The sequence below is a fragment of the Bemisia tabaci genome, chromosome 10, assembly GCF_918797505.1.
Source record: "Bemisia tabaci chromosome 10, PGI_BMITA_v3".
In the NCBI taxonomy this organism is placed as follows: Eukaryota; Metazoa; Arthropoda; class Insecta; order Hemiptera; family Aleyrodidae; genus Bemisia; species Bemisia tabaci.
In genome coordinates, this window is record NC_092802.1 from 28,799,275 (window position 1) to 28,826,526 (window position 27,252).

Consider the following 27,252-nt stretch of genomic DNA (forward strand, 5'->3'; position numbering starts at 1 on the left):
CGGGCAGTTCGAATTCCTCGTGGCCAATGTAAAATAAAAATGTTAATATCTCCGTTATGAGTTGGTTACAGTAATTTTCGTGGCGCGGATCGTGTTCTACGTGAAATTCTGGTTAAAAAACATGTATCAGAATGCTTCAATTCGTACCTACATTGCCTAGTGGTCCATCTCACTCCAAAATTTTTAACAATGTATCTGTAACTTTTCCGTGCAACGGAACCGTCCACACACACACGCGCGCGCGCGCATAGCTTGACAACGGCGTCATCTCGAGCGCGTATTCAAATCGGGGCGCTTTGAAAAATGGGTTAAGTGGCTCATTAACAGCCGGGTCGTCATACGGGGTGACCCGCTCCCTGTGCCCGGTGCCCCACACCTGGGATTTTTCTGTCGGTCATGTTGATTGTTGAGGACCGAGCACTCATCCGCGGTATCGGAGGCGACATCAAAAACCAATTAGAGCCTCCTTCGGACCCCCAACCTCTGGATTACGGCCCGAGTCACACTGTCACACAGCCGTCATAATTAGGTCCACCGAAGAGGTCGGGGTGCACTCGGATTATCCCCCCGTCGTCGCGCAGGTATTCTGCCGTCCTCGAGAAGAACGCCGTATGAGCCTTCAGACGTTGCCAAGTCTCCTTCGATAAAAACCGAATTTATTAGGAAAATTGTGAATAATTTTTCCGACGATTTTCAGAAAATTTAGCACGCAATTTAATCTAAAATATCTGAAAATTTCGAAGGGAAAATGTGCATGCATGTCGTCAAAAATACATGTTTTATCATGGGAAATTTGACAACTCTTGAATGTTCATACGGCGTTCTTCCTTAGCACGGCAGTATACGCCCGAATATTATAATCTTTTAAAATTAATGAGGGGCTGTCCGCGCCGCGGTATTGGTAGGACTTGACGCTGAAACTCAAACGTGAGGGTTGGCTAAGAGTGGATCATCTTCACTTCTTTAAGTATTGAAACATTGTCTCCCTACAGCCAAAGGATCTGGCACCGCAATCACACGCTGAATGTGGAAGTCATCGGCCGATGCCTGAATTTTGCGCGTGACGCGCAAAATTTAGCAACGATTCTCAGCAACCATCGGACCAATTTTGAATTTGACTGAACTATTCGAGTAGATTTGATACACATCTGGATGAAAATAACTCGAATTTGCTAAATTTCAGCCGTTGGGCGATGACTGTTGACTTCCACATTCAGCCGCTAAATTCAGCGTCTGATTGCGGCACGAAGCGCCATGCGATGTTTAAAATTTCCTCCGCCATTTTATTTTTTACAGGGAAATTTGTCGAGGAAGCCTTCCGAAAAGTTTCACTGAATTTTCTTTGTGCTGCCGATAAATTTCGGTAAAATTTTCAAACGGATTCAATCAAAAATTTTCCAAAAACTACCAGAGTATCGACCTTCGTGCAAATCCATCAGTAAACAGCCGTGATATGGGATTTCCCGTCATTTTTTCGCCGCCATTTTAAAGTTTTTTAAAATTTCAAAAATTCAATAAAAGATTTGTGTTCTTTTCATGCGGAAATACCCCTGTTTACATAAGGTTCAATAGTCAAATCGCAAATTCCTCACACATGCAACATCTCCATTGAGATATGCCCTTACGTCAGAGGGGCAACGACATGCACAGCTTCACCGGCGCGCGGTTCCGAGGTTGTAAAAATCGTATCAAGTTGTGTTAAGTAGTTCGTCGCGCTCGGCGGGACGAACACGGCCCCCTTCCCCGCTTATCGTTGACGGGGAGCTAGGAAATAGGTTAAGAGGGAAAAAATGAGGGCTGACTGGCAGGGCGGCAGGGCCCGGGCGGGGAATGAGTTCGACCCGGGATGAGGGAGCACTTTTCGAGAAGCCATTACCTTCACCGTCCCTGTTACGTATTCATGGAAAAGAATACACTTGTTTCGCCCTTCGCCCGAGCGGGCACGAATGTAAACCCCCCTCCGACCCCCCGTCCCCTGGAATTCCACCCCCGGCTCTGGGTCAGTAGACAATGTTTGAATTAAAGCGTTTCCTTAGATTTCCTCTTCAGATTTTCTCGTGGAAAACTATCCACCCGCGGGAGAACTCAGTATGAGCCACATGCTGCCGTGCTAAGGAAGAACGCCGTATGAACATTCGAGAGTAGCCAAATTTCCTTGGCTAAAGTGTTTATTTTTGGGGAAAATTATGAATATTTTTCCTTGAAATTCTCAGAAACTTTAAATCAAATTACAAACAAAATTATCTGAGAAATTGGTAGAAAAATATTCAAAAATGTTCCTATAAATTAGTGCTTTGCCTGAGGAAATTTGGCAACGCCTGAAGGCTCATACGGCGTTTTTCCTTAGGACGGCAGTATGGGTCATGCAGTTTCTTGTGTCCACCTTTGCACATTTTCGAACTTTACCTTTTAAGGTGATTCGATGGACGCCATATTTTGTGTCAGAACGGCGTACGATATATCGCATCAATTGGTTCCAGTTTTTTCAGCTACGCGTCATTTTTCTCCAATTTTGAGATCGCAATTCTGTCGTCAGGAGACTAAAGCACTCGCCTACCAATTTAAAAAAAGAAATTCAATGTAATAATGGCGTGGTTTTTTTAGAGAGAAAATATCGCATTCGAGTGCAGTTTCGATATCAGTATCGAATGCGATGTTTTCTCTCTAAAAAAACGCCACGCCTCTATTCCGTTTAATTTCTTTGTTAAAATTGGTAAGTGAGTGATTTAGTCTCCTGATAACGGAATTGCGATCTCAAAATTGGAGAAAAATGACGAGTAGCTGAAAAAATGGAACCAATTGATGCGATATATCGCATGCCGTTCTAACACAAAATATGGCGTCTATCAAATCACCTTGAAGCAATTTTCATAAGTCGGCAACGCGGTTGTTCCTCCATTTAAACCCATTAAAAATATCGATTCTAGGCGAGGCAATAAGTCGATTGTTTTACGTACATCTAAATGGACCGCGTTAAACAGAAATGAACCAAGCCACATCAGCTATTACCAACTTTAATTCGGCAATTTAATTTTTTACATGAAAACGGTTCTGCGGATCTTCGTGGAAATTGAAGTAAAAATTCTCCATAGTTTGAAGGAAATGCCTTAAAAATTTCAAAGGAATTCGCACAAACGTTTTCTCGCAAAAATTTGTATTGCCCAGTTTAATTTGGCAATAGCTGATGTGGCTTAGTTCCTTTCTGTTAAACTCGGTCCAAATGCAAGAGCAGCAGTGTCGCCAACTTGTAAAAATCGCCACAGGCTTTCTGGAAACGTGTTGTTGAGCCCTGCAATCCTCCTCGTCCATTAATTTTATGAAGAAACCTCATCTCTGGAAGAAACCTGCCGACCACACAATACCAATAACGGATACTTTAGCTGCTGCATGCATGGAGCTGGAGCAACAGCTGAGTCGGAGATTTATGTAAAACATCAAAGGCCTCAGGAGCGGCGTCGCTGTGGAAATGTCTTGGGATAATCGGACGTCAATTAAGATGTAAATGAACGTCTTAATCAGGTATGTGAAACGAGATGTGAAACTGAGCGACGCGTTGGCACAGCCAATCCGCTTAGCGCAGTAAAATTGCCTCAATTGAAGTGTATTTACAAGTGTTTTGATGCAGTTACTCCATCTTGGCTCGCGTGAAGCTGCCGCGAGAGGACCGGAGAACCCGTATGATTAGAGTGCATTCGTTCAGCACCGGTTTCAGAGATTTTTATGATTAGTATCGAATGTGGACCGCTTTCAGCAGAAAGGAACCAAGCCGCCTCAGCTGTTGCCAAACTTAACCGGGAAATTTGATTATTTACTAGAGAGCGTTTGGGCAGATTTTTTTTGAAAATTCTAAAGGATTTGCTTCGGACTATACAGAAAATTCAATGATATTCGCATAAAAATCCGTTCTCCAATTAAATTTGGTAATTGCGGATGTGGCTTGGTTTCTCTCTGCTTAACGCGGTCCATGAACGTTTAGAATCGAAAAGGCATAAGGGTCGTTTTTAGGCGAAATGGCTCGGTATATCGATGGACAATGTGCGAAACCACGTATCTCCAGGGAGGTATATGGCAGGAAGTCTGCAACGTCGCAAACGGAGATGCCTTGTTTTGCTCTGTTGCCATCCATATTTGGATTGCATTTTGCAAGAAGGGACCAGAAGCATTGCAATGATGCTAAGATTGTGCAACTTCATCCTTTGCAATCAAATTGCCGATATCATGAAAAAATATGAAACTTACATGGTAATTTTTGTCTTAAATTCACAGTTTTCAGCGAGTAAGATAGGTAGAGACTGTTAATAAATAATCAGATTTTTCTTCCAAGACAAAATAATTTGCACAATCTTAGCAACATTGCAATGCTCCTGGTTCCTTTTTGCAAACTGTAATCCATTTTTTTCTGGCAAATATTCATTTTTAAGAACAACGTGAGTACTACAAAGTTTAGGTTCTTGCCCTGAAACCAATATCATTCGTTTTCTACTATTCATTCAGAAATTGTAGGAAAATCCGTGCAAATATTAACTATCAAAAGAAATGAAACGTGAGGAAAATGCAAGGGAGTAATCCATCATGCTACGGGAAAACCCCGTATGGACATTCGAGAGTTGCCAAGTTTTCGCCATTAAAGTGTTGATTTTTTAGGAGAGTTATGAAAATTTTCCGTTGAAATTGTCAGGAACTGTAACTTTAATTTCGAATGAAATTTTGCGAAAAATCGTGAGAAAAATCGCAAGTTTTCGGGCGAATTCGCGTTATATCGAAGTAAATTTAGCATCACTTTAAGTCCCTTACGGCTTTTTACCTTGGCGCAGTAAGAATGATTAGAAAAAAATTTGAGCGGATGAACTATTTTTATAAAAAAAAAAAAAAAAAAAAAAAAAAAAAAAAAAAAAAAAAAGCTTGAGAGAGTGATCGCAGCGTTTTTGCAGGGCGAAGGAAAGCACTGCAAAGGAAGCTCAGCCGAAAAACAACCTTTTTTCCAAGGTGAGCGCCGCTCCTGAGAACAGAATAGGGATCCTGGCATGGTTGTAAGACTTGACCGCTAGAGAGCGCCAGAGAGCGGGATAGGAGTGAGCGGCGCCGCATTCGCCCCTGCCGATAGCGAGTGTTTATATTTTCAAGCAGTTGATTTTTCGCTCCCGAGCCGAGAGGAACGCGCGTCGCCCGGCGATTCTGTTTGTTTTTCTAACTCCTTACAGTCACCCCGGCGTGTTTTGTGTTCAATTACTGTGGAATAGTTCCTTCAACTTTCGTCACTGCCAATCGAATTTCACTCTTGTTTTAATATTGTGATCGTTGTGTTCGAGCCTGATTCTCTGGTGTTTGTGTCGCGTCTGAATTGAAGAATTTGTTTTCGGTACTCATCGAGTACCACCTCACTTGTGTTTTCGGAATATTCTTTTGATCTTCGATCTTGGAAGATAAGTGGCAGACTGCCCAGTGATTCTCCTCTTTTGTTTTGAGGATTTTTGTGTGTTGTATGTTCTGTGTTGTGCACTGACATGTGGATTTTTACCGAGCCTTTTGGATTAACCTTTGGGAATACTAATTTATGAGGTGAGTTCATGATCCCGCAAAATTCTATCCTTGGTTTACCACAGCGACTCGAAGGTTCTGCTTATGTTTTCTCCTCATGGTTTCTGAAATTATCAATAAGTTAATAGGCATTCCAGACCAGGCTTCTAATATGACATTGTTTCATGCCCTCACTCTCTAATACCAAAAATCTGAATTAAATAATTTTTATGCATTATTTCCTTGAGAGAAACAGAAGGAAAGGGCTTAAATTCAACGAAATATTTATGAACTTCCGCCGCAGTAAAGCATAATATTCATTCGAAGCCCCCTATACTTGACCGGCATAAGACAGGTTGAACTGGAATAATGAAATAAGTGACTTGGACACTATACATCTTACCAATAATGAAAGTAGAACCCAAATCCTCAAACGAACTAAATTATAACCTACCGAGAAAATCGTCTCTTTCAAAGTGGCCACGATGAGTCAGTCATTAGTATACATACCGGACAATCGTCCTCATGCATATTGCCGATGCATATAAATGCTCACAATCATTTTGAGAAGTACTGAGGACTTGCTGCGCTGCCAAAATTGAAAAAACAAACGTTCTTATTGGTAGTGCTGAACGCAGGAATATCGTAGCTTACATCGCGGAAAGTGGATTGGTCGGCAATTGTCTTCAAATTCGCAAGACGCTACAAAATTACTGCAGAGTTCGAATAGTTATCTTCGGTGCGCCTTAACATCCATCTGTTCAGTTCGCTGTTCGATACATTCAAGCTGATGTTGGAGGTCCAATATGAATTGTTTACGGACATTTCTGACTATAACTCGAGCCTTAAATGACAGATATATGTAGGGAGAATAATTCTTTTTTTTTTTTAGAAAGAAAAAATAAATGTTAAGAAAAATCATTACTTCATTCAGAAGTCTTAATTTAGTTCGATAAGTTTATATTTTATGGAACGTTGTCTTGATCAACTCCGTGCTCTAGCATATCTCTAAAATATTTGAGTATGGTGCGGCATCTTCATTTTTCAATAATCCAAGTAATCAATTCCTCGATAAGTATTTCAGTGCAAAATCTTCAATTAAAGGAAAAATTCTATTGCGCGAGTCGTTTAATGTCTCAATCACCACCCCCGAAAATTTGATTAGCCTCAGCTGAATCTTGTTTCATTCTCGATGAGGACTACCCCACAACGCATTCATATCCTCCAAATCTCTTTAATCCAATATAATTCGGCCCATTTCATTCACACTCGAAAACAAGTTCCTGCGCCTCCTGCGTGAGCCAGGCCCTTGCTTTGCGTCATTTCGATTTTTTACCCGTTTTTATTTCACCGGCGAATGTCAGATCCAATTGACAACCGATTAGGAACCGTAAGCGGTCTCTCTCGAGGTAATAATCATTTAAAGATTCCCTTCATCCCGAATCTTAAGCGGGTTATGCTCATGCAGTTCGCTGGCCGAAGAATGTCCCGTCCTGACAATGGGATTTTGGAGAAAGGAGGAGAATTGAAAAGGCTCACCGGGAAATAAATAAAGACCCGAGTCTTGTATCTTGTAGTTTGTGAAAAGACTGATTCAACAGCTTCGCCTTCAGCCGCGCTGTTAACATGGGACCGTGTGTAGCCGGCTATTGGCGCGTTGTAAGCGGAAGAAAAAGTGGCGTTTCTCAAAGCCGGCAAATTTCTCCCTGCCGACCTTTGTTGCCACCCACTGCCAGGAGAGCACTGGAGATTTGTTCATCTGTTGCCACTACGAAACAGAGTTTCAGTCCTTGATAAATACTCTAATAAAGTTTCAGAATCGAATTACAATATTTTAATTAGAAATAAAAATAGGATCAAAGACTTCCTCTTTGTCACGTAAACTGCAATATAATTCTGAATACTATCACTTAGAAATGTGTAGGGTACTACGTAAGAACAGAGATCACTCCGTGTCATATTTTCTTCCTCTTGGATGCGATTTAGGGTGTGATAAGTTTAAAATCTACAATTTATTCTCTACCGCCTGCGCTGTCGAGAATACATAGTCATTTGCGATTAAATCCGTAAGAAATAATCTAATCTAAGTAAATGAATTGAAAAGAATATAAATTGATGTTAAAAATTTAGCTAAACGTACGTATTGTCATCCGTTGAATTTTTTCTCTGACAAAATCAAATACCGAGACTCGTGAACTAGGAATTCCATTTGATTTTTAGCAAGTTAAGAGCACCGAATCAAATATTTCGCGCATTTAAGTTACCTATTGGCTCATAAAATGCGGTTTTGGTGAGCTCGACTGATATTTGAGTATCGATTAAGTGTCCAAACCTGTTATTCGTAATTAGATACTTATATAAACTGTAATCAGCTCTTCAGTGATTAGTTGGCTCATTGCTTTAAAATTATTGTAATAAGTGACAAGAATTTAACAGTACCCCTAAGTTTTCCTCGTTTTGCGCAGAATATTCTGTGAAGATTTACTTAAAACGATAAATATCATTTGTTTTCCTGCATACCTATTAAAGCACACACTGTAAAAAAAAAATTTCACACACATTCCAATGTCGCTAAGATGGCGCAACTTTTTCATCTTGCAAAAATAAACTGATCACCTACCTAGGTAAGTTTTATGTTTACTCCCAATAAACTATAAATTCAAGACGAGAATTGCCCTTGTAAATTTAATTTTTTGTACGACTTCAGTAATCTTATTGAAAAGAATATAAGTTGCTCCTAGCAACATTGGAATGCTCTTGGTTCCTCTTTGTAAAATGCAATCGAACTCCGTCGAGACTGGACGGTACAGTTCGGCGTTCGATTGGACTCACAATCAAAGCCGCCCTATTTCCTTATCGCCGCGAAACGTGAGACCAAACTTACATGATAGCCGCAATTATGTATTTATGTACCGTGTGAGCTCTGACGGCTCTATTTACTCGCCGCTCGAGCTTTCGTCCATTCCCTGGGCAAACACCGCGGACTTTCTTGCGAGAACCGAGAACATCCCTATGATTCCGATTGAAGGTAGGAGGTTTTTGTCAAGGGGAGGATTTATGTAACGTTGTGCTACGTTCCTAACGTGCCGGAAAACTTTCTTTCCCCGAATTGCAGTAACACTTTTTTCCAAGCGCGTGATAGGAGTGTTATAAGCTCTCGGTGGAAAATTCTCGCCTGGAGAATGTTTGTTGTACCTTAACATGCGATACTTTTACGGGGTTTTTTTTTCCCTAACGTCTGATTTTTTTTTTTTTTGCACAGCGGACGGCTGCAAGCATGTTCATTTTTAGATTTTGATCGATGATTAGACCGTTGGGTATTTAAGGTTGAAAACCTGAACTTGCTGAAAGCTTGAGTTCGGAATATTGTCCATGCGCAAATTTTAGTCTAATTTCAAGGCTATTTTGACGCAACTTACAGTTGACCTTAACCAACGAATGACACTAAGATAAGACGTCTTTTTAATTTAATTTCTGATTCGGTTTTACTTGCTGAAGTACTTGTTTTTTTTTAGACGCTCGCTGTAATGATTGCCAATGTAATTACCTGTCACCATCCAGATCATAGGCCAAAGCGATAAAATGGATACAAATCTGGCTTATTTTACTTGTAATAATTGATCGGGGTGTTTTTATTCTCTTGCTCTTTTTTTAATCGTCAAAACTGCGTTAAGTAATATAAGGGTATAGCAATATGTATCCTAACTAATGATGTGTCAAAGCAATTATTCATTTGAACAAATAAAATTCCCAAGTACTCTTTGATGACACCTTTCTATCTCGCGAGAATCTGACACATTATCTCAAATAATTATTTTTTTATCATTCTTGACTCTTTAAAATTAAGTATGATGGCAAACATTTTAGGTAGGAAGTTGTAAATCATATCTTATCAGAAGTCCGTACTTATTTTTAGTTATATCTCATTTTTAACAGTTTCTTTCTTTTTTAAGTATTCTGGTCATTACTGATTTTAGTTAACTGAAGTCCCCACCTATTCTTTCTCAAATATTTGCTGCACAAGCCAAATTCACTCTCCGACGGTTCTGATGCACGAGCGATGAACAGCGATGCATCAGGCCAACGGAAAATGTGTACTCCAACAAGATAAACTCGCTTTCAAGCAACGCTACCCCCTGTAAATTAGATGAATTATGACTTAATCCCCGCAAACCGGTGTTATTTTTAGCCCCTCATAGCGTCGGTAGCGCTTCCCGGGGAACACCTTTGCCGGCTGATAAGATCTTCGAGCTTTGAAAGACGCTCGGAATTATTAAAACTTCCTCTTGAAGCGCTCACGAGCCAAGAGCAGAGGTTTATGGTCCATGCCTTGCTTACGTTAGCTCGTCTAAGATTGTTTACAAGTTTTCATCTTTCTCCGATTTGAGCTATTTTCAGTCGGTGATCAGTCCTCCTGGCCAAGAGTTTAAAATTTCCAAAAATGTGTCGAAAATTTCAGTTAATATGTATTCTTGGGCCTAATTACGTCGGCCTGTCATCCTCCAGACAGGAAATAATTGAAGCCCTGGGTGCAGAAAGGACACTTCTCGTTTGCCGTGTCTCAGATGCGAGATCTACGGTGAAGCTTCATCCGTTGCGATTAAAATATAAGTCTTTGACACTTTTACTGATTAACTCTCAATGATTTCACAAAGACCTAAACGAAAAATTCCAGAAAAATTCACTCTATGGGTTCCTCCCTGAAATATAAATTACTTGGCAGTGGATATTCTGAAACACCGCAATCCAGAATTGTCATTTTTCTTCCCAGCTCTTCAATTCTTCGTTTTTTCTCACGAAAGAACTTAACTACATTTCAATGTTACCCAATTTCCCCTCACCAACTTATTGCATTATTGCCTGGGGAATCTTGGGCATTTCTATTTGATGATTTTACTGGTTTTCTTCTGATCTCATACCGTAATCTAGAAAATTTTGGAAATAATTGCACTTACACTCTTGTCGAAAATTAAATTGTTTGAGTCAATTTTGCAATGATTTTAGAATGGAGTCACGTTCCTCTGTCCGGGAAACGAAGAACTATGCTTGGAGAGAGAGAGAGAGAGAGAGGGAGAGAGAGGAAAAAAGAGAAAAGAAAAGAGGGAAGAAAAGGGAGATGAAAAGGGAGATGAAAAGGGAGAAGAAAAGAGAGAAGGAAAACGAGAAGAAAAGGGAGTAGTAAAGAGAAACGAAAAGAGAGAAGAAAAAAGAGAAGAAAGAAAGGGTGAGAGAGATGCTCGTCAAGTGGTCCTCAGATGCAAAAATTAATTAAAAGAAAACGAAAAGTATCATGGAGTCACAACGCAACGTCCCAACGAGGCATTTAAAGCTGGGCAGTTACGCTTCATTTTACGAGTTTCCGCCGTTAAAATTCCCCCTCCCCCTCTGTTCTGCCCCTCTCGGTACTGAATTTGAAATCAAGGCATTACGGCTTTCCGGTCGAAATTCGCTCGGATGACGATTCGCAGAGTCAGTCGTCGATAACTCAGTCATCCCGACGCGCCTCCGAAAAGAAATCGACAGCCGGAGAGGCCGGGAAAAGAGAGCGGCCGTAAAACGGCGATGGCCCGATGAAAGCAATCGTAAAATCCGTCACATTTCGACGGCTCCGAATAAAACACTCGAGAAAATCGCGACAATATCGATAAAATAAGGTGAGATCATCGCCGACTGTCGCGCGAATTTCGAGGGTTAGGAAACCGCAGGTTTTCCCTAGTTTTTCGCGAAAATTATTCCGACTCCGGGATTTTTTACGAGGAACTAAGTGGGTGGGTCCGGTAGTTAGTTCGAAACTTTACGATCTCTCTCGCCCCCGGCTCCCGCCCGTGGAAAACAAGAGCCAATTTTTAGGCAAACACGGGGCAATTCAACGGAGAGCAGACGCCGTTAAAATTTATTGGAATATCCTGTTTATTCTCCCGATATAATTTTACGTTCTTTATAGTTTCAGCCGTTCTCAAAGAGGATAGACCGCGATTGATATCGTTCGCATTAGCATTTCGTGATATCATCACCGTTGATGGGTCCGCTTAAAACCTACCGGGTATATTACCTCTCGAGTAGATATTAATCGATCTGTAGTTTTGAAAATTCTGCGGGGAAACGCGATTTTTTGCTCCGTTTTACGGAGAAGCTTGACGAAAACATTTTCTCGTTTTATTTTCTCAATGATGCGTAGTTGTCAATCTCAGAATTGCGAACTATAAACTATCGTTTTAATGTTTTGAAGTAGAGGTGACATTTTCTTGCTAAAATTGATGCGGTTTTATTTCGTTCCAAATAACAATCGAGGGTTTAAATAGGGGGAACCTTTTTCCCCCTCTCGCTAGACATTCTAAACATTCATTTAGGTTTCAGTATTTGATGAGGGAAATAAGTGATATAAAATGGATTTAATTCTTCAATCATCCTTTTTCTGGCGGTGCATTTCTGCTGAGTAACATACTATGCTTATTAAGTGAAAGCACCGTGTCTTCATTTGCTATTTTTTCAATTGTTTTTCCAACAAATGCTCCTTTACAAGGAAACTAATTAGGAACATTCGTCCCTCATTTTTTCAAGTCTACACTGGAAAAAAAAAACACATTGGATCTAGAGTCCAGACTCTTAAAAACATCGACAAGAAAAAGCACTCTTGATTCAATCAGAATCTAGCTTAAATCAAGAACCAAGCCTCTTAATTTATGCGGATTTCGTTTTGATTCAAGCGAAAATCCGATTGAATCAAGATTATTTTTTCTTGTCAATGTTTTCAAGAGTCTGGACTCTAGATCCAATGTGTTTTTTTTCCAGTGAAGATGAAAAAAAAAATGTAGCCTGGTGGCAACTGGATTTTCTTGTAATAGGTAGAGCAGTATGTGTGGGAGAATAGAACAAAATTTGGAATGAAGTTACAGCGTTTTAGCTGTGAACGACAGATTCATATCCGGGATTTTTTAATCAATTGACTGCTCAGTCAATATTGAAATGCTATAATTTGTAGCAATGCAGCATACCTTTCTCACTTTAAAAAAAAAAAAAATAAAAAAAAAAAAATCCGAGTTTGTGACATGCATCATTATCGTCACTATCTACAAACAGCGGATTTAGGCTTAAGGCTTCGAAACGTGGTAGTCTTCTCTTTTTCAGATATTCTTTTTTCTCTCTTTTTCAGATCCTTTTTTTCTCTCTTTTTTATTTAAATACTTAGGTATATGCATTCGTGAATAGCAGTATTAGCGCGACGGGGGCACTGGACAAATAGAACGATCTCTTCCTCAGCCGTCTTTCAAGAAACATATGTTGCTTCTGTCCTTCGACCTTAGACTTATTTTCTAGGGACATACTCGAGGCAGACTTCCTTTCAGAAGCAGTAAACACGGCATTCACGGAAGAGCATGTTTACTCACGCTCGGTTCGCAAGAGCTAATCAGCTGCGGTAAGCAAAAACGTCATATGAACATTCGAACACGGCCATACTTCTCCCCCTAGAAAGCCAATCTCCACGCGACATAATGCATGCTTGTCTCCGATCTTTCACAGAATTTTGTGTAAAGTTTGATCTAAGATACCTGCAAATTCCAATGAGAAATATCTATAATTTTTCTTCGAGATAAATCTTTTCGAAGGTAAAATATTGCAACGTCCAAATGTTTATGCGCCGTTTTTGCCTCGCGAAACATTAATGAGCCCATGTTTATTATAAGGCTACTAGTCAATATTGAGATGATCTCCGAAGGATGTAACGGGACGTGTCTTCCATGGTTACCCTGAAAAGGGTCTTTCGTAGTGGGGTTGTCTTGGCGAATTTCTGGTGGCTGCGCTAAGCCCTGACGCGATTAACCCGGGGACGATTGCTGCTGAGGAAGAGCGCCGTTTGCGCTATTCAAGCATTGCCAAATTTCCATTGACAAATCACAAATTTTCGGTAAAATTTGTGAATATTTTTTTCTGATTTTTCAGAGTATTTTGTTTCGTAATTTCATCTAAAATTATGAGAATAGAGAATTTGCAGGTGTCTGAAATTTGATGAATTTCTTGTTTAAGTGGAAATTACTGAGTGAACTGAACACGAGGATACCCTTGGTTCATGAATTGAACAGTTATTGGAGAGGATACGACAAATTAATTGCGAAACTACCACAATTAATTGGATATTTCCATATCATCTAGCAAACCCGCGTTTTTTTCCGTGAAATGGAGAATTTGCAGGTGTCTGAAATTTGATGCGTTTCGTGTTTAAGGGAAAACTACGGAGTGAACTGGATACCCACGGTTCACGAATTGAACAATTATTGGAGAGGATACGACAAAATACATGTGTTTAAATAGGAAATGCCGCCTGATGACGTCACCAAGCGGTGCATTTTCTCACTTTTAAATCTATTTTTATACTATTTCCCATATCCAAAAAAATTATAAAAAATACTGTGAAATCAGCTCTTGAAGCACTTTCAGATGAATCCATAAAAAAATTGCAAGCAAATTCTCCATTTAAAGGAAAAATATTCACAACTTTCTTAAAGAAAATATATTTTCTTAATGGAAATTTGGTAACGTCTAAAGACTCCTACATCATTTTCACTTAGCACGAAAAAAATTACGAAAAATACTGTGAAAATCAGCTCTTTAAGCACACTGGAAAACAAACACATTGAATTCAGAGTCCAGACTCTTAAAAACATCGACAAAAAAAAGTACTCTTGATTCAATCAGAATCTAGCTTAAATCAAGAACCAACCCTCTTAATTAGGCGGATTTTGTTTTGATTCAAGCAAAAATCCGATTGAATCAAGAGTATTTTTTCTTGTCAATGTTTTCAAGAGTCTTGACTCTAGATCCAATGTGTTTTTTTTCCAGTGCACTTTCAGATGAAGCAAAAAAAATGTTCATGTAAATTCTCCATTTGAAGGAAAAACATTTACAACTTTCTTCCAGAAAATATATTTTCTTAATGGAAATTTGGCAATGTCTGAAGGCTCATACATCGTTTTTACTCAACACGGCAGATTATCCCGGGGACGAGTGGGGGCTCCGAGTCAGATCTCGAGGGTCCATTATGCACCCGAAAACCACCCTAATGACAAACTCATCGCGGGCATCTCGCCGGGTTGACAATAGCACTTTCCATTGTGGGACAACGAAGGATCGGACCCGGGTTCCGAAGGAGGAGAAAAGGAGAAAAAGAAGCCGGGACGAGGGAAATTAGAATTTATCGATGTCGGACACGGCCGCGCGAGGAGTCGAGAGTTGACCTAGCCTAAACGAATTAAAATAAATTTGACATGTGTAAGATTCGGACGGCGGGCACCCATGACAATGAAGTAATCAACTCCGGTCTTCAGACTCCGACTGGGAGCCCCCTGCCCGCCCCCCCCCGCCCCGACCGGCACCAGCACCTGCCCGACCCGAGACCTTCACCTTCGCCGCCTCCCGCCTCTCGCGGACTTCGCACACGGGGGTGTTTTATCTTAAAACCTGGACAAAACTACTTCATGAGCAGGGTCCTACACAAGTCCGGAATGGAGATGTTGCATGTGTGAGGAATTTGCGATTTGACTGTCGCTTCTTTTGTAAACGTTCACGAGAAACACGATGGTGCCACTGGTTTTCTCTGAAATCAACTCCCAAGCTCGAAGAGAGCTCTCAAGTTAAGGCCAAAATGGAGGATATCCCACGCTATCCTGAGAGTCCACCTCTACATCAAGACAAACTCTTCATGCAAAGATAGGGAGCAAATACATTAGCAGGGTTGCCTTGTTTTCAGTTTTAGAGTCCCCAAATAAAGTGGCAGCCCTGCCAATGTATTTGCTCCCCATCTTTGCATGGAGAGTTTGTCTTGATGGAGAGGCGGACTCTCAGGATAGCATGGGATACCCCCTCCATTTGGCCTCAACTTGAGAGCTTTTTTTGAGCTTGGGAGTTGATTTCAGAGAAAAACAGTGGCACCATCGTGTTTCTCGCGAACTTTTACAAATGAATACATAGTCAAATCGCAAATTTCCTCACATATTCAACATCTCCATTGTCAACTTTCAGCTTGAACCTTCAACTACCGCAGACACCATGGTTTTGGCCAAGTTTCACGTTTGCACAGGACAGTGTGCGCCGCCGCACTTATGCTCACGGTCCCTCGGGCCGGAGAATCATGGCCGGGCCGGAATCGCGGGCCCAACTCCGAGATAGCTCTATTCACCTCCAGTGTCTCGAATCGAATCACTTATTCCGAGCCTCCCCCCACCCCCCGCCCCGCCTTTGGTGCGGTCGCGGTGCCTAACCACCGAATCATATTTCGTTCACGGTTTCGATTTCTTCACCCTCGGGTTTCACCTGGAAGCCCGCGTCTTGGCGGGGTGCTGCCCCCACTCCGGATTATGGTGGGTCCGGGTTCCGGGGGAGGGGGGGTGGTCCGCCATAATTACATAATTCACCGGTGCCGTAATTACGGAATCAGCTGTGCCGCTCGGGCTTGGGGGCTTTGTTTTTGGGACGATGGCCAGGCCGTATTTCCCATTAGGCCGGTAGGCCGCGGCCTACAGCGGCAAATTTTGAGGGGCGGCAAATTTTGAAATTCGAGGTTTTTTTTTTTGGTATTATTTATATTTTACACTGAAATGAGTGCTTCTTGATTCGCATGGAACTCGTTCCGTTTTCGAGCACAGTATCAGCAGAGCAGGACGGAGAGGCGAAGGATCCCAGACATGAAAAACGCCACCTATCACACAGCTCCTCGGACTCGGAGGTCCTTATCTCAAAAATGTACAGCTCAAATCCCAGGATCGAATGTCCAGACTCTTTTCGGAGCGGCGGAGCACAATTACACTCAAGATGTGCTAATGTAGGCAGTTTTTGCATATTCATTTCTTCACCACTGGCACCACTGGCTTTATCGCACTACATTATGTCAGGGGTGGAGGGGGCTGATGCTGGCTGGCTTTTTGACGTTGTTTTCATTTTCTAGATTAATTTCTGACAAGCAATTTATATTTCGCAGACATGGTCAGTGTCCCTGTAATCGTTGAAGTTCAAGCATCGAAGCTTGAGCCGTGTAGTAAATTCGCGCAAAAGCGGGCATTTTTGTTTTCGGTTTTTATTTCTTAAAGTTTAATAGTGGAAAATAAAAGATGAGTGACGGCAGGTCGCGACTAAGCGGTCACCAGTACAAACTAAACCGAGAGGAAAAAGAGGAAAAAGAACGCAAGTTACTAAAAAAAACTAAAAAAATCGATTCTTTTTTTAAAAAGTGCGAAAAGCCAGATGCAGCCTCCACGCGAGCGCGATACGTCTACGGTAGTTGAAGTTGGGGAAACCGTTCCATCAACAAGTGCGACTAGTGCGGCGAGTTACGAAATTGAAACGGATAACAAAAACGTGTGTTCAGAAGCAGATACTTCCAAATCCCCCGTCTCCGAACAGGCAGTGAATTCAAACATTTTGTTTATTCTCAGTGACGACCCAGTCGAGTGGGAAATCAATGATTCTCTTCGAAATTACGTGGCAAAATATGGATTTAAGCAAAATTTGGATGCCGACTTCAAGAAAAGCAAACGCGAATATAATGATCATGCGCGATATTTTACACGTTCTATGTTCGAGCGAGAACTTAAAAATTGCGAAAAAATTCAGAGGGACTGGTTAATTTACTCTCAAAGCTCAGGTCGAGTTTATTGCGGGCCTTGCCTCGCCTTTAACGGTGGTTCACAGTTTGGCGTTCTAAAGGAAGGTTTCAATGACTGGAAAAATGCGAAACGCTTGGCACAACATGAAAATTCGCCAGATCATAAATCTTCAGTTCTTCAAATGTTGGAGAGAGGTAAAAAACACGGACGGATTGATCACCAGGTAGAACGTCAACTAGAAGAAGAAAAAGTATATTGGAAAAGTGTGTTGAGACGAGTGGTTGAAACCGTAAAATCTCTCGTGTCGCGAGGTTTGCCGTTACGAGGCGACAATGAAACAATCGGTTCGGTCCACAACGGCAATTTTTTAATGGCTATTGAGCTTATCGCACAGTTCGATCCATTTATGGCTACTCATATTGCGAAATACGGCAACCCTGGTAGCGGTCGCACCAATTACCTTTCGTCAACTATTTATGAAGAGTTCGTCGAAATTTTAGCATCGAAAGTGACAGAATTGGTTTTAAGTGAAATACACATCGCCAAGTATTTTTCTATCATTGTGGACTCTACGCCGGATTTAACACACGTTGATCAACTATCTTTAATAATTCGTTATGTTCAAAGTGATGGTACGCCAATAGAGCGATTTATTAAATTTATTCCGAATGTTGGGCATAAAGCTGAACTCATAAAAGACGCTGTGGTGGAATTAATTGAAGAGCTTAAAATAAACATGAATAATTGTCGAGGGCAATCATATGACAATGCTGCAAACATGTCCGGGCCTTACAACGGTTTACAAGCTAAAATTAAACAAATTTCTCCAACTGCCGAATATGTTCCCTGTGCGGCTCACTCACTGAATTTGGTTGGAGAGTGTGCTGCAAAATGTTGCGAATCAGCAGTCCTTTTTTTTGATACCTTGCAAGAAGTTTACACATTTTTCACAGCGTCAACTGCCAGATGGAATATTTTATTTAACCAATATGAGAAAGCAGAGAAAAAGCGAAAGGAATCGAAAGAGAACAAGAGAACACATATCTTGCAAAATCTGTCAAAAACTCGATGGTCAGCACGTTCAGATGCCTGTGTAGCGTTGTTCGAATCCTATTGGGAAGTGATTAGTGCTCTTTTTGACGTCGAAGAAGATGACCAGCAAAATCCAAACGCAAAATGTGAAGCTAAAGGAATTCGTTTAAAGCTTGAAAGTTTTGAAATGGCCTTCATGGTTGTTTTTTGGGGCTTTCTTCTCGAGCGTTTTAATCTAACTAACAAACTGCTGCAAGACCCAGAAATTGATATTTTCACTGCCGTCCAGTTGTACGATTCCTTAATCGCTCTCATTTCTGAGAGTCGTGAGAAGTTTGATGGATTTGAAACCGAAGCAAGGACTTTACTCATGACAGCCGCTGAAAGTTACCAGAAAGATAAGGGGCGAAAAAGAAAAAGAACGCTTCGATCAGGCGAAAAAGCTACGGGAGAGGTGGAATTCAATGGCCGTGACACCATGAGAGTTGAAACTTTCCTAGTGATCATTGACAAACTAATTACCGAACTTAAGAAACGTCGAAATGCGTATGAAATGTATTATGAGCGATTTTTTTTCCTTCTAAATTTAACAGCCCTCAGTTCAGAAGAGTTGAAGAAAAAAGCTGAAGCGCTTGTTCAAATATATCCAGATGATATAGAAGAATGTTTTATTGGCGAATGTATTCAATTTCAAGCTTTGTGCAATTCCCAAAATTACACCGAGGACGCAAAAACACCAACCAAATTGTTGAAAAAAATTCGGAATCAAAATATTCACAGCGTGTTTCCGAATATTGACATAGCTCTTCGGATGTGTGTATGCACGCCAATAGCTAATTGCTCTGCCGAGAGAAGTTTTTCATGTCTACGACGAGTTTTGAACTACCTCCGATCAAGCATGAATGAGGAAAGACTGAGTGCCTTGGGGATTTTACAAATTGAGAACGAGATACTTCAATCTCTGGACTACGAAGAAATCATCGACGCGTTTGCTGCTAAAAAGAGTCGTCGTGTGTTACTGCATTGATTGTGGAGGCACCGCACGGAATCGGTGAGCAAATCCATCTTCTAAAATATTTTATTTGCTTTTTCATATTATCCCTTCTCAATTTTATTTTACCTCCAAAAATATTATATAGAATACTAAAAGTTGGCAAAATTTAGGATGCACAGGGGTGGCGGAACTTCAAAGTCCAAGGACTCCCGCGGTGAGCTCTGGTAGACTGGTAATTATTTTTAGCTCCTTAATTTCGCTCAAAATAATCAAATAAAATCCAAAGGTATTAAACCCGGTGACCGGTGTATTGTCACACCTCAAAATCGACACGAAATGAGGCGAAAAATACAGAAAAGGTAGCAAAAAATGGTGTTTTCCAGGTCATTATTTTGAAAATTTTCCGGGGGAGGCCCCCCGGACCCCCCTCGGGCTGGGGGGGGTCCCCCCAGACCCCCCCGGGGCGGCAAATTTTATTCGGCTTCCAGCGGAAAAATCGTAAATCCGGCCCTGACGATGGCTCAATTAAGGCCTCGACTCACGTGCCAGCCTGCCCGGTTGTTTTGTGAGGTAGCTGGTGGAGGTCCCGTTCTTCGGTTTTGGGACTGACCTATCCGTGGTTGGAAGGTCCTCGTGCGGGGTGCCGGGCACCCATCTGTCGAAGCTGCTGCAGGCTCCTGGTCTTGAGTTTTTCTCGGATCGAAAACCCTCCTATAGAGGGTGACAAGTTTATTAGCCTAAGAAAAGTGATGAGTGAAGAGAGTGAGAATGAGTAAGAAAGTGTAGAGAATTTACTATAATAAGGAAAAAATCATTATGCACCATTAAAAATCCAATCCAGGAATCCTGAGGAAAAACTTACCGGAATACAGAGAATTTTGGCGCCTCGATTTAATAACTGTTAAAAATGTTAAGTTTTGATTTTTCTATGTTTAATGCTAAATTTCTGTCTTATTTTTTCTCTTGCACCTACTTTTCTTCGGAAAAAAATTGAGACAACGCTGGGAATTGAGAACTTTGAAAATATCCACTTTGACTCCAGTTACTTACTTAGGTATGAAAATGGAAAGTAAGAATATTAAATGAAAATGATCAATTCCAATTAATTGAAGTGCAAGCTTTCAGAATTAGTGCATTTTCATAGAGTAGAGTTTTCAGTGACAGAATCTAAAATTTGACGAAGTCACATTTAATGATAATTCTCGCTCGCTCCTGAAGTTCAACTTCGTCGAACGAAACAAGAAAAGCAGGAAGAAGTGCAAGACAAAAATAATCCTAACGGAGATTATGGAGAAAAGAAAGTTCCTCCACAAGTTGTCAGTGAGGCAAAAGTTCAAAGAAAAACTCTCCGACTTGCAAGTAGGTAGCCGCTAAATTCGCCACTTTATCCAGCCTTGCGCTAAGAAAAAACGCCGTATACACACTCGAACACTGCCAAACTTTTTCTGATGAACTGAGGACTTTCGAAGAAAATTATGAATATTTTGCCTTGAAATTTTCGGATACTTTAAGTCAAATTGAGATTAAAATCTTGAGGAAAAACGTGTAAAAAAACATTCACAAATCTCCTATAAAAATCATATCTTACCGTAGGAAATTTTACAATATTCGATTGTTCATACGATGTTTTCGCTTAGTACGGCAGTATTCTGGGTCAAACACTGCCGTGCTAAGGAAGAACGCCGTATGAACATTCGAGAGTTGCCAAATTTCCTTCGATAAACTGTTCATTTTTGAAGAAAGCTGTGGATATTTTTCCTTGGAATTTTCAGGTCATTTAGGAGAAATTGCGAACAAAATTATCCGGAAAATTGGAGGAAAAACGTTTCCAAATTTTCCCGAAAACTTTTGATTTTTTAAAGGAAATTTGGCAACACCTGAAGGCTCATACGTCGTTCTTCCTTAGCACGGCAGAACAGCTCTGCCTTCAAGCGTTTTGGAGGCAGATCCTCTGAGTTATTACACTACGTAGCCCCTCTGACATAAACGCGTAAGTACATTCTGCAATGAACCCTGTCGTTCAAACGATTCAATGCTTTCCCGGACTCATCTTAATTTTGTGGTTACGTCTGTTCGCCAGCCGGGCGACGATTTTCCCCTCTTAGAACTTTTCCTCCCTCGCGGAGTGAGTCGTGTCCCCGACACCCGAAATTCCGGGCCGAGGGCGACTCTGGGAGTGCGCGGCGTCCCTTGGAAGTTGATTAAATCAGGGACAAAAGCTGGCGGCTAAATATCGAAAGCCAATTGATCGACGGCCAACTCGGCGGCACAAAAATGATATCAATTACTCTCCCCCGGACCATTAATAACTGGGGGCTTATCTCATTCTCTCTCGGTTCATATTTGTTCGCCGCCCACCCCCGTCGCCTCGGCCTTCTTTTATTGAATTCGTAATCTTGGCGTTGTTTCATCCCTCCGAGGCCTCGGCCAGATAAGGGCGCCCGTCCAACTTCTCGCCAAAGCTGGGCCGCGGCTCCACGGACGGCGCGCGACGCCGAGTCAATCGCACGACCGTGTGATAATCTTGAGGCGAGTCTACACCGGAAGTTTATGAACGAACGAATATTTCCTGGATTACTATTTTCACGTAAAATGTTTCCTAAAAAATGGATCCTTGACGCCTAGAAGTAGGTACTTTTTAGCTGTTTTCGGGGGTGCGTGCGCGTGGCGGGTACGTGAAAATGTGGGAAAACCCACACAAATGTGGAAGGAGGGAAATTTTTTAAGGGTCAAAAGTCGAAAATCAAAGAAAGAAGAGGAGACAAGTCCTCGTTTTTTAAAAAGGTGGGAAATGCTAAAAAAAAGATTGGTAGAATTTACCATTCCTTCATGCTGTATTTCACGCAGCGTCAATTCAGAGTCAATTCTGCTAGAAGAAAGGTGAACGTTACCATTTACTGGTTCTGGTAACCATTCTCCTGGCAGAATCGACTTGAAGATAAGTAGAAATTACCATTCCTCCACGCTGCATCCCACACAGCGTGAAGGAATGGTAAATTCTACCAATATTATTTTTTTCAGTTTTCGTGGAAAACTGATGAGGAAAATGTGGAAAGCCGGCGGGCGGGCGCGTGAAAACGTGGATGCTCGGAAGATTCTGCACCCCTGGCTGTCAATTCTCTAAGGATCTTTTTTAAGTTCGAAATCAACAAAAATTGCCAATGCGGTTGGTCTTCCCTACGGTAACTCAGATTTTAAGTTATGAAGGCCGCGCGGACAGCTTCGCGTCGCCCACGCCTTGTGGAACCGTGGCTCTAAGTCGACTCGGAAAGATAACTTTTTCAGTTTCGGGCAGTTTTTATCCAGGCCAAGCTTGGACAGCACTTTTTCTATCCGCTTGCCATCAATTTTTGTGGGTTCGGTGGTCTTGACCGAAGTAAACTCCGAGGATAGAACGAAGATCCGCTTTTCGTGCTCGTGAAAGTAAAGGGAGTGAATCTGTGTTCTTAAGAAGCACCTTTGAAAGAACTTTGGGGTGAAACTTAGGGATCTAACTCAAGATTAGGCTCTCACGCGGAGAAAAGTAAAATCGGTGGTGATGTTCGAAAGTCAATTGGCGCTCACCTTAAGACTGGAAGAATATATTTCGTTCAAGATTTAAAAAATCTTAGAGGAGGTTCAGAATCATCATTCTTCGCGAACTTTCGAGGGAAAAAAAGTTACTTAAACAGAAATATTCTTTGATTTGTTGTTGATATGATTGTTTTAATCGACAGAGTTTCCACTAAATACAAGCAACTTTCTTCCTTAATTTAGCATCTCTCCTTCTCGATTAAAGCAATGTTCTTCTTAATTGCAAAACATTGAATGATCAAATTTTAACGGCGATAATTTCTCTCCTTCTCGATTGAAGCCATGTTCTCCTTGATTGCAAAACATCGAATGATCAAATTTTAACGGCGATAATTTCTCTCCTTCTCGATTGAAGCAATGTTCCTCTTGATTGCAAAACATTGAATGATCAAATTTTAACGGCGATAATTTCAAGAATATTCCCGCTTAAATCGAAACACTTTTTCCAGTAATAAGCCCTATAAATAGTACAACATGCAATTTTGACACGGTACCCAGATCAATCAAGATGATAATTTTGTCATATGTATGTGTGTTTTTAGGTAATTCAAAAGCACTGAAAGTGTCTAAAAATCACCGCGCGGTGTTTATTTACGAGCCCACGAAAGCTACCACAGTCAGATTGGTCGGTATTTACTCCCTCATAATCTGGTAGCTGTTGAGTGTCAACTGCATTGTGACCCCGGAACCCCGGCTCGGTGACAAGCTCAAAACACATGACTGACACTTACAGGCACGCACTGATCGACCGATAAAACACGCACCGATCCAGTGATAACACACGCGATGAATACAGGGGAGTTCAAAAACCAACAACGCGTGCCCCACATCAAGACCTCATTTTCGGCTCAGCCCTTCATTTGCGCCCACATTTCGACGATTCCCTCACGGAAGAACGTAACTAAATCGCAATGTTGCCACATTTTCCCTCGTAAATTGGGTTATTTCACCTGGAGAATCATGGGCGTTTCTGATTGAAAATTTCACCGAGTTTCCTTCTGATCTCATGCAAAAATCAGGCTAATTTCGGACCAAAATGGCACAGGTATGTGCTCGTGGAAAATTGAATTGTTTGAGTCAATTTTGCAGCCTTGGAGTGGAATTACGTTCTCTCTTTCGAGAAACGACGGTTTTAAGTATCGTAGTTTTAGGTTAACGGAAGCGCGGCTTTCATGAATCAACCTCGATATACTTTTATTTGGCTCGTTTTCCGAACAGCCAGAAGGAATCGTCGCACAATTACGTACAGCAGTATGGTTTTTAGTTGTCTCGATTCATTTCGAATCGAGAGCCTGCACAAAAATTATATTAATAGAAATGTGAAACCGCCATTCACTTCTAATGAGAAGACTATTCTACATGTATGAAAGTCAGTTCTCTTCTATATGTATACGCTAGCAATCGATGTATCAAAAATTTTAACAAAAGCCAATTGTTGAGATCGGTGATATTTTCTCTGAATGTGCGCTAGGCGTCGACATGTCTAAGTGTTCACTTCTCTGTTTTCTCCGCCTTACCTGAATCCGCGATCCTATTTTGCTCTGTCTTCGACTCCCGTTAACCTCAACCTTACGCGCCCCGCTCCTCCCTCGGGAGTCGGGACAGTCAAAAATCCTGGAGGCGCAACCTAATGCTTTGTGATGCGTCTAATGACCCTAGAATACGGATTGCGGTTCCGACGAGAATGCGACAATACCCTCGAGGACAACCCCCTTGACATTGTCAGATCAACCTTTTTTTTCCGATTTCTTCGGGCCTCACGCACGTTATTACTGCATCCAGTGCCAAATTTTAGTAGGGTAGCTTTGAAGATTCGTTTTGTCCTTATTTTATTAATTTATTTATTTTTTCTCTAAGCAATAACATGCAAACAATTACGTTCTGAAATTTCTTTCTCTCCATTGTAACTCGGAAAGTTCCGATCCAGTTTTTTTCTTCATATTTTTGGTAGCATCCCTGCCTGTTTGCCGTTGTAGATCATTCCATCGGAAATGCAAATGCTTCACAGCCTAAAGCTTTTTCTGCTATTTATGCGGCTCATAATTTTTGTTGACAAATGCAACGCTCGAACAGTTTCTCCTACCATACTCCCCAAAGTTCCGGTTCTTTCTAAACCACCTCACCTGAGCTATTTCTTCCATGCTAAGCTTTGAAATCATGCAACAGTTCTCATAATTTGCCGGATCTTTAAGGGGGTCCGTCAGTCGTTACGTAATATTTTAGGGATAGTCCGGGATCACGTTACAAAGGGTTTTTTTTTTTTCCCTGCTGGTTTAATGGCTTCGTGTCTAGCACCTTCAGCCAACTTGAGACAATGTTTAGTGTCCGTAGACATCGTGGGATCTCCATGCTCCAGGCTTTTCCAATTTTCAGGGATTATGGCGTTACAAAGGGTTGGGGGTCAAAAATGCCGAAACAGTGCGTTCCCTGATTATTTATAAATACTCCTTTAAATTGAATTTCCACACTTACCAACAGTCCTGTATCTGTAACAGGTGTGGTGAACTGCACAATTCGGCACCGTCCTCTCTCCAATATCGCGATGATCGGTGCAAGGTTGCAAAGGGGGGGGGGGGGGTCCGCCGCGCCGCTGCAAAAGACAGCCGCGCTCAAAGGCCGATCGCGGATCGACAGGGAGGAGGCGCGGCTTCAAACCGAAGCTGCCGACAGGGAAAAATGGAATCGACGGAACGATGACAAATCTGCCCTTTGTGTTTTCTGGTCATTTCCAGAGCGGTTAAACGTTGCCGGCCGACCGTCAAAGGCCGCCCCGCCCCGCCCGCTACCCTTTGAGCGCCCCGCCGGCCGCAAAGGCGACCCCCCGCCCCTCTCGGGGGGTTGCGAGACGTCTTGTCGGTGGAGTGTCCCGCGGAGTCGACAAAGGAACCCGGGACCCGGAGCAGTCGACTGAAAAAGGAAAGTCGTGGCGAGATGTCTCCCGTTTGGAGGAAGTGCCCTATCGGTGGCTTAACCCAATTTCCTCCGTGATCATCGAAACCTGCCGCGATGGGCTACTGGCGTGCTGAGGTAAAACGCCGTAAGAACATTCAAATGTCGCCAAATGGGCCAGTTGCGCTGGTCGCAGAATCGTGCTTTGATGCTTGATTCTTGTAGATCAGCTAAAAGTAATCAGATCTGTCTAAACAGCAACTTTCTACGAGTTGATTGAGTTGCTTGCACTTCATAATCTTTTGCACCTATCGTCTACTTCTATGCCTGTAAGACTATTTTTTGTTGCGTGGGGATACACAAACAGCAAGTTCAATAAAATAAATTCGATCCGATCATAGTGCTGCTGTAACACACAGCAAGTTCAATAAAATAAATTCGATCCGATGATAGTGCTCCTGTAACATATTGAATTGAGGTTCCTCGTCTTGTCAATCCAATAAAATAAATTCAATCCGATTTTATAAAACCCTCCGCCTTCTCGCACGTCTAGGCTGACTTCTCGGTACCTAAAGGGGATTCTTCGAATTGTGAGCGGATGCGTTAGCTTGGCTGCTTGGTTCCTTCCGTTGATATAGTTTCATTTCCGAGCAATTTAACAAAGAAGTAGAAAAAAGTGTTATTATTGATACGCGGTCCATTTGAGAATGTGCCCTGAGTGCAATGGTATCATCCAACTTTTGAACTGAACGAATTTAACTGTAATTAGCCTAATTTTCTCGCTGCCTGATTTCTTCTCATGTTTTATTTTTTCACCAAAAAATGAAGTAGCGTAACGCCTCGAAATCGTCCAAGAATATCTGCTATACCGTGAAGTATATACTGGGAAAATTTAGAGTTGAAATATTTCTTAATTTTCTCGTAAAGAAATGAAATGTTAGAGGGATTATCTATAAGGGGAAACTTGCCTGCTGATTCTTGGTATAACGCCGTTCTATTGAGAAATGAAGAGAGGGAAAACCACTGCTTTTTTGTTTTCTGCAAGGAGAAAGATATGAAGGTGAAAATCCTGAAGGAAGGAAAAGCCTCGAAAAAAAATACCGAATTAAAATAAATGTTGCAATCATTTCTATTTCCCCAAATACAAAAATCAATGAATAGGGTTAAAGATCACACACTTCATTGAATTTATTTTTGATTTACACAGAAAAATCGGGAGTACCTATTGAAGTGAATTTTTGCCCCCAGTTTTATAATAAACACCCCTCCTGACGAAAAGACTCCGTCTCGATGACGCTATTAAAATTATATTTCGAGAAAAAAATGGATGGGAGATTTTTTTGAATCAAAGCAGGCGCCAACTCGCGAGCGAAACCACCGCGCCTTTCACGCGAAAGGTTTCAAAACCTTTAAAAAGCTTGAGTTTTACCCGCGAAAGCGGTCGAGTATCTCCTCAAATACATCCTCGCCGGAGTCTCGCTCAAAGGGAAGCGATCCTGCCGTGTTAAGGAAAAACGCCGTATGAACATTCGACAGTTGCCAAATTTCTTCCGATAAAATGCTTATTTTCAATTAGAGTTATGATTTTTTCTCTTTAAATTTTCTGATGATTAAGATCCAATTGGACGTATTTATGCGAAAAGGAGATAT

At 41.5% G+C, this 27,252-nt stretch overlaps 2 protein-coding genes across 4 annotated transcripts in view; both read left to right on the top strand.

Annotated features, from left to right (window-relative positions):
- The first annotated feature begins 5,107 nt into the window (after positions 1-5,107).
- pxb (putative Hedgehog signaling attenuator pxb) overlaps positions 5,108-27,252 on the top strand; it is a 245,056-nt gene continuing 222,911 nt past the window's right edge. The window contains exon 1 of one of the 3 annotated variants that reach the window (XM_072305082.1): positions 5,108-5,559. The gene's annotated coding sequence lies outside the window, so the exon portion shown is untranslated. The remainder of the gene's footprint in view (positions 5,560-27,252) is intronic. The other 2 variants (XM_019044526.2, XM_019044529.2) reach the window with 2 other exon arrangements.
- Positions 16,024-19,345, top strand: LOC109029611 (zinc finger MYM-type protein 1). The gene has a single exon (XM_019040143.2). The coding sequence runs from the start codon at positions 16,753-16,755 to the stop codon at positions 19,171-19,173; it is 2,421 nt and encodes an 806-aa protein (XP_018895688.2). The 5' UTR covers positions 16,024-16,752; the 3' UTR covers positions 19,174-19,345.